Source organism: Solanum tuberosum, unplaced genomic scaffold, assembly GCF_000226075.1.
Source record: "Solanum tuberosum cultivar DM 1-3 516 R44 unplaced genomic scaffold, SolTub_3.0 scf00280, whole genome shotgun sequence".
NCBI classification, from domain to species: Eukaryota; Viridiplantae; Streptophyta; class Magnoliopsida; order Solanales; family Solanaceae; genus Solanum; species Solanum tuberosum.
In genome coordinates, this window is record NW_006239205.1 from 481,730 (window position 1) to 489,476 (window position 7,747).

Genomic DNA, 7,747 nt, shown 5'->3' on the forward strand with positions numbered 1-7,747 from the left:
TATTGGCGAAAATTACATAAAAATAATCAACTCTTAAGAATTTATATGGTCTCCTATGACCTAGTTTTGAAGAAGAGCAATATTAATGGAACATGATTATTGATAGATCAAAAAGAAATGTTAATCTAATCGAAATCTCTCTATAATAGTCTCGTTTGTTATGATTTTCTTTTTACAAGTAATACTCAAATTCTTTCTCCTTTGCATTTGCAGGTGAGGAATCTGAACGAAGATATTTCGTAGAATTAATTGAAACGTACATAAACATTAGGATTATTATACACGAGATCATATATTACCGTTCGTAAGACATTTTGTAGAATTAATCGAGAGATATATCAACAAAATAGTAACTAAAAATAGTGAAGTACAACCATAATTTATCTATAACAACATACTAATACATATGTCATTCATTGATTATTGCATCACATAGTACACAAGTGAACTCAAAATAGGTTATAAAATAAAAGGCTACAAATTAAAGTACTTCAAAATTAGATTAACAACCTCATTTTAAACATTAGCACTAGTAGAAGTTTTAACTTTTAGCCACAATCAACCATCAGAAATTCATTTCGTAGCCGGTGAAGGAGAAGGAAAAAACGTAAGCAATTCCTCCTTCTTCTTCTCCCAAGATTTAACAACCACAACAGCATCGAACAATTTTGGTGAACTAGATGATTTAACAATAGCTGAGATTTTTAGGTAATATTTAACACCAGAAACAACTTGTTTTTCTGCTTCAACAACTTGAGAAAAACTCAATAAAGAACTCAAAGCACCATTTTGTTTCCGCAAATTTCTGTTGTGTTCTTCGACGCAGTACTTACCTAGATCTTGAATTTCCTGATTTGTTTTCACGTCTTTGATTTGTGTTCTTCCGCCGAGTTTTCCGCCTAATGCGTTTGATGAAGAAAATAAAGTGAAAATGAAGAAGAGAAGGAGGATTGATGAGAGAATTTTTGTGGATTTCGCCATTGGAGATTGGGGATTTTTTTTGATGGAGAAGAAAGGAAGAAGGGGGAATTATATATAGGAGTTTTTTTTGTTGGACACGTTATGGGGGTGGTGGCAACATGTACGTGACGCTGCGTATTTTGTGAAAAGGAGGACAAAACAGTCTGTTTCTAGTGTTTGTTTGTATATTAGACGTATTAAAGTCTAATTAATTTGAATTTATATGGCATAGTACTTTATTTGAGAAAATATTTTTTATCGAAAATTATTTTATATTTAAGGCTCGAATTTAATTTGTGTTTAAAGGAGGAGCATCACATCTATTACTAACATCATTGTTTGTTAGCTAAATAATTTTAGGATTAGGGTTTACAATATATTAGTAGTAATTTTACTCTAATTATTAATGATAGAGGGGAATTGATTAGGATGGGTTTAAGATTGACAATCTAGGAGATACGGTATGTGAAGGTTCACAAGGAATATATAAAATAATTAGTTTAGTTGGTACGTGTGATTTTAGGTTTAACGATGATATAGCTCAAGAGATAAATTTGTGAAATTTGTAAGGATAAAGTCGAACATGATTTTTTGTAGTAGATGGAGCGAACTTCAACGGAGGATGTTGAATCTTTAAAAAGGGTGTATATGACGCTAATGATGAAGGGCGATATGACTTGTGTATTCAATTTCATTGTTATAACTAATAAGATGCAAAATTACTATTGTAATTGTTACTCTTCGACGAATTATAGACTAATAGAGAAATTAATCATTTAAACGATGTCACATAAACGGAATCACGATAGAGTAATGCTTATCTGTTTTCTTCATGTCTAGCTACGGATGACTAAAAGGTGAGTGTCCAATTGTGGACAAAAGGCAATTTGCAAATGTCATTCATTTGTCATTTTTTCTTTTTAATTTTTAATTAATTGTAGATGTTAGAATTTTTGACCAAAACAAGCTACTATTTAAATCAATTTACAATAATAATACAATTTTTTGAAACTTTACAAAACTAGTATAAACGTTGTTGGTAGTAACGTATTAGCCCATATTTTATTTCAAAAGAATAAACGGACAAAAGTTAAATGAGGGACGACGTTAAGTAGGAAAACGTTACTACGGGTAACGTTTTATACGACGTTAAGTAAGAAAACGTTACTACGGGTAACGTTTTATACGACGTTAAGTAAGAAAACGTTACTACGGGTAACGTTTTATACGACGTTAAGTAAGAAAACGTTACTACGGGTAACGTTTTATACGACGTTAAGTAAGAAAACGTTACTACGGGTAACGTTTTATACGACGTTAAGTAAGAAAACGTTACTACGGGTAACGTTTTATACGACGTTAAGTAAGAAAACGTTACTACGGGTAACGTTTTATACGACGTTAAGTAAGAAAACGTTACTACGGGTAACGTTTTATACGACGTTAAGTAAGAAAACGTTACTACGGGTAACGTTTTATACGACGTTAAGTAAGAAAACGTTACTACGGGTAACGTTTTATACGACGTTAAGTAAGAAAACGTTACTACGGGTAACGTTTTATACGACGTTAAGTAAGAAAACGTTACTACGGGTAACGTTTTATACGACGTTAAGTAAGAAAACGTTACTACGGGTAACGTTTTATACGACGTTAAGTAAGAAAACGTTACTACGGGTAACGTTTTATACGACGTTAAGTAAGAAAACGTTACTACGGGTAACGTTTTATACGACGTTAAGTAAGAAAACGTTACTACGGGTAACGTTTTATACGACGTTAAGTAAGAAAACGTTACTACGGGTAACGTTTTATACGACGTTAAGTAAGAAAACGTTACTACGGGTAACGTTTTATACGACGTTAAGTAAGAAAACGTTACTACGGGTAACGTTTTATATATATTTATACATTTAATTCTAAATTTTCCATAAACCCAATTTTGACCCTTATACGATTTAACCTACTCTAAACCCAATTTCAGTTCTACTTTGAAATTTCACCCCTGCCCTAACCTCAATCTCATCTAGCGCTGCAAACACCGTTCAGTTCCCAATTCTTGCTGCTGGTGTTGCCGGAAGAAGGAGATTTAGCGCCATAACTATTTTAAGGTAATTTTCTTGTTCAAGGTTTGATTTTTCTTTACGAAGTAAGGCTTGACAAATCCATAGAAGAATTCTGTCTTTTGTAAATTGAGGAAAATCCCATGAAATCGAATTTCAATATAGGATTCCTTTTTTGATGAAAAACCCATGAATGAACACCCAATTTTGGTCTTACTTCGGCCTTCATTACAATTGAAATGGTTCTTAGTTTGTTTTCCTTCAATTGTCAGTTGGGATATTATCTACATTTCTTGGACAAGATTATCAGTATTGTAAACTTACATCCGGAGAACATAAGTTGATGTTTGTCTATTAGTTATCCTTCTTTGATGAAAAACAAAACATAGGATTCTATTTTGTTATAGAATTTGATTTGATTTTAATTTTTTTGGACTATTTTTCGACACTCCTTTCATGGCCAGTGAACTCGAACTCTCTCTGATTTTCTGATTTGCCTGCGTAGTAACTTTCACATCCTAACTACCGTTGATTCGAATAACGGAAGCTCCGATGAGCAAAAGTATCAACTACATAAAGAAAATGGCTTTGATTGTAAGAGCATACATTGCTCCGGCCAGATACTATTTTATATAAACTTCCAAGTTTTCTATTTTTCTAATATGAAAAAGATACAATCTCTGTAATGCCAAATAAATTTTAGATCTTTCAAGACACTTTTTTGGGATCATTTTCACTTGGTATCAATACATTGTTAATTAGAGCCATATTAATAGCATGCTGCCTATCCAAGTTCCTAATTCGCTTTGTCTAATTCATGCTTCTCTTTTTTCGATGAATGTCAAGAAAAAATCACATAACAATATTTGAGCTAACATTTAAGTTTACTTTCATATGTATCTCATAGGTATTTTCTTTTATGGCGAATAATAGTGAATACAAGTTGGATCCCGATCCACTTGAATTGGATGTATTAACGGGACAACTCACTCATAGATCACAGGATATATGGGAAGGAAGTTCTAATATGATTCTTAATACGAGGAGAGAAGATGGAAATTTTGGAAGCTACGTATAAAAATATCCTATCCATCCACGAGTCCTTGAAGTGATTAGATTATGTGGATTGTATGGTGTTACAAGCTAATCGGCCTGCTATCGACCGCAGTTTGATCACTGCATTAGTTGAGCGATGGCGTCCCGAAACTCATACTTTTCACTTTAGGACAGGTGAAGCAATAGTCACTTTACAGGACGTAGAGGTGTTGTATGGATTACCTGTGAATGGTGATCCAGTACTTGGTAATGAGACGATAAAGACCATAGGGGATTGGCAAAACATTTGTCAAAGATTATTAGGTTTCATTCCATCTCGTGAAGACTTCAAAACAAATTCCCTCAAGGTCGCTGCATTTAATGTATACATGCTAAGCCAACCAGAGTTGCCGAACACGACAACGCAAGATATGATCAATCAGAAGGCCAGATGTTACATGTTCTGGATGATTGCGGGTATGTTGATGGCGGATACATCTGGTGGTTATTTGAAGCTTATGTACTTGCCTATGCTCGAGGACATCGATAAAATTGGGTCTTATAGTTGGGGGAGTGCAACCTTAGCTTACTTATATCATTTTCTTTGTAAAGCCTCACAGACTACCCAAAATGAAATAGCGGGATTTCTACCACTACTTCAGGTATACTTAAAAATTGTACAAATTATTTATTTGTATTTCTTATAATTTACTAGTTTTGAAAGATGCAAACTTTGATTTGTCTCCATAGCATTATTGGATGATGGAAACTTTAAAAGAAGTAATCTTAAAACTTTTTTCTAATAGATTTGGGCATGGGAGAGAGTCACTGTCCTCAGTCCTCAGATAGTAGCCAAGAAAGATGCGAGAACTGCTTTTGTTGATTTTCCTAGGGGTCCACATGCTACTAGATGGTTTGCGCATCTTAGTTGGACGAATACTACCAAGCATGTGTTGAAAGTTTATAGGGATGCCCTTGACTCTATGATAGAAGAACAGGTACAATGCATATCATTTTTATTTTTTTATAAAGATTGTAAATGTAAAGACTCATTTTATTTTTTTCCTTTTTCATGTAGTTTATTTGGGAACCATATCTTGATGACTTGATTGAGAGTCTTCCTGTCTATTGTCACGCTGGACGAAACATATGGCGGGTTAGAGTTCCAATCTTTTGTTGGAATGTAGTCGAGGTTCATTTGCCAGATCGTGTTATGAGACAATTTGGATTGCAACAAGCTATTCCAACTCCGTTTCCATTTGATTCCACACACTTTCGACATGATCGTCGGGGAAGACCAAATACAAATTGGGAATTGGAACATGCACAATGGTTATCACTTTGGAACCAACGGCTCCAATATAGTTGTGATGCACCGGTCAATCATGAACCATTTCGATATGATGACCCCTACCTTATTTGGTTTAGGCGCATTACTCGTCTTGTTATTGGTAATCCTAATTCGCGTCCTCAAAGTCAACAAGGTTATGTGCCTAATTCAACGTCATATGAAACTATAGTATGTGTCACCTCATTTAATTGTTCTTACTTAATTGATATTTATGGTACTTTTATTTAATATAGGATACTTTTGATAGTTACTAAAGCTACTAATTAATTTTATTAATGCATAAATACATGTACAGTAGCATGTCTACTTTGAGAGTGGGCAATTGGATTGGTCTTTTACTCCTTAAAACAACTTAAATGCATAGGGTCTGTATGATTTGCAAATGGGTACAGGGATCTTGAACTGCATTGATGACTTGATTGAGAGTCTTCCTGTCTATTGTCACGCTGGACGAAACATATGGCGGGTTAGAGTTCCAATCTTTTGTTGGAATGTAGTCGAGGTTCATTTGCCAGATTGTGTTATGAGACAATTTGGATTGCAACAAGCTATTCCAACTCCGTTTCCATTTGATTCCACACACTTTCGTCATGATCGTCGGGGAAGACCAAATACAAATTGGGAATTGGAACATGCACAATGGTTATCACTTTGGAACCAACGGCTCCAATATAGTTGTGATGCACCGGTCAATCATGAACCATTTCGGTATGATGACCCCTACCTTATTTGGTTTAGGCGCATTACTCGTCTTGTTATTGGTAATCCTAATTCGCGTCCTCAAAGTCAACAAGGTTATGTGCCTAATTCAACGTCATATGAAACTATAGTATGTGTCACCTCATTTAATTGTTCTTACTTAATTGATATTTATGGTACTTTTATTTAATATAGGATACTTTTGATAGTTACTAAAGCTAATAATTAATTTTATTAATGCATATATACATGTACAGTAGCATGTCTACTTTGAGAGTGGGCAATTGGATTGGTCTTTTACTCCTTAAAACAACTTAAATGCATAGGGTCTGTATGATTTGCAAATGGGTACAGGGATCTTGAACTGCATATTTGAGTTGTGGATTTTTTTGTAATGTTACCATGTTGTGAACTTTTTCTGTCAAAGGCCAAGTTTGAGTCGTGTGGTGAGATTTTTGAGTAAAAGAAGGTGTTAGTCTTCGAGTTTTGGTATAATTATTTTGGTATACATTAAAGAAAAAAATTGGATTGATTCTCGTGGTGAATAACTGTCTCTAAATATTAAATTCTAAACTCAATTATAAATGCCTCATTTGCTCTTAGGTACGCCATATTCATTCGATGGTTGATGAAGCTAAAACACTTGGTGATAATCCATCATATGAGGCCTTATACATGTTTAGAAAAATGGTGCGGGATCAAGGTTCTGATTGTTTGAAATATGTCCATGAGGCTGATAGGGTTCATGTGCCAGCCGATTATAGAAGAGATATGGTACAACCTACCCAGTTACATCCCCCAGTTCGTAGGCGAGGAAAAGGTGGTGTTGCTGGTAGAAGAGAACGTGCTGTTGAAAGAGGACAAGCACATGTTGAAATGGATCAGGCCACAGAAAATGCCCAAGCAGTCCCAGAAGATTATCAAGCAACATCTGATTATAATATTGGTTCCATTTCAAGAGACTACACTCATGAATTCACTCAGGCATCAAATATGACATATCAACTGTCACAAACAGATATCACGCCATATGTGATGCCACAGAATCTACAAATATCAAGTCATCCAAGTCTTTCATCACTTGAGAATGTCGTTGGTAATTATCAACCTCAAAATTTTGAGAATGTCCCAAACTTTACCTCATCGCCTGTGCCAATGATCATTGAGACCCCTGATGCCATTAATAATTTAGAGGACCCGAATAATCAAGTGGACGATAATGATCCAAAGGATGCAAATGAAGGCGATGATACGAATAATCAAGATGGTGAACCATCAAGGAGAGAGAAGCGTAAAATTAAACTTAAGCCTTGTGGGACAGGTAATATCTTACATTTTATTATTTTTGGCTTCACTCTCCTTTTGAATAATAGAACATTTATATTTTCTTTACAGGTGGCCACTATGCTATCCAACATGTCAAAAAAAAAAGAGCAAAGAATAAGTAGTGAAAAATTGTGGTGCTGCTGAAAATTGCAGCCACTAATGGAAATTGATGCTGGAGTTGATGACATAACAGACTAATTTTAGTATTCTAGTTGCAGTAACTTGGCATTTATGCCCGGTCTGTCTACACAATCCACAAGCCCGCCCATATACTGTAGGATCACGATCCATCTCATTAGGAATTCTAGTAGTC

General features: G+C 34.7%; 1 protein-coding gene across 1 annotated transcript; it reads right to left on the reverse strand.

Annotated features, from left to right (window-relative positions):
* Positions 1–379: 379 nt before the first annotated feature.
* On the reverse strand, positions 380–1,076 carry LOC102598989 (cysteine proteinase inhibitor B). Its single transcript, XM_006358728.2, has one exon. It carries the CDS (start codon positions 979–981, stop codon positions 574–576), a length of 408 nt encoding a protein of 135 aa, XP_006358790.1. The 5' UTR covers positions 982–1,076; the 3' UTR covers positions 380–573.
* Between the last annotated feature and the right edge of the window lie 6,671 nt (positions 1,077–7,747).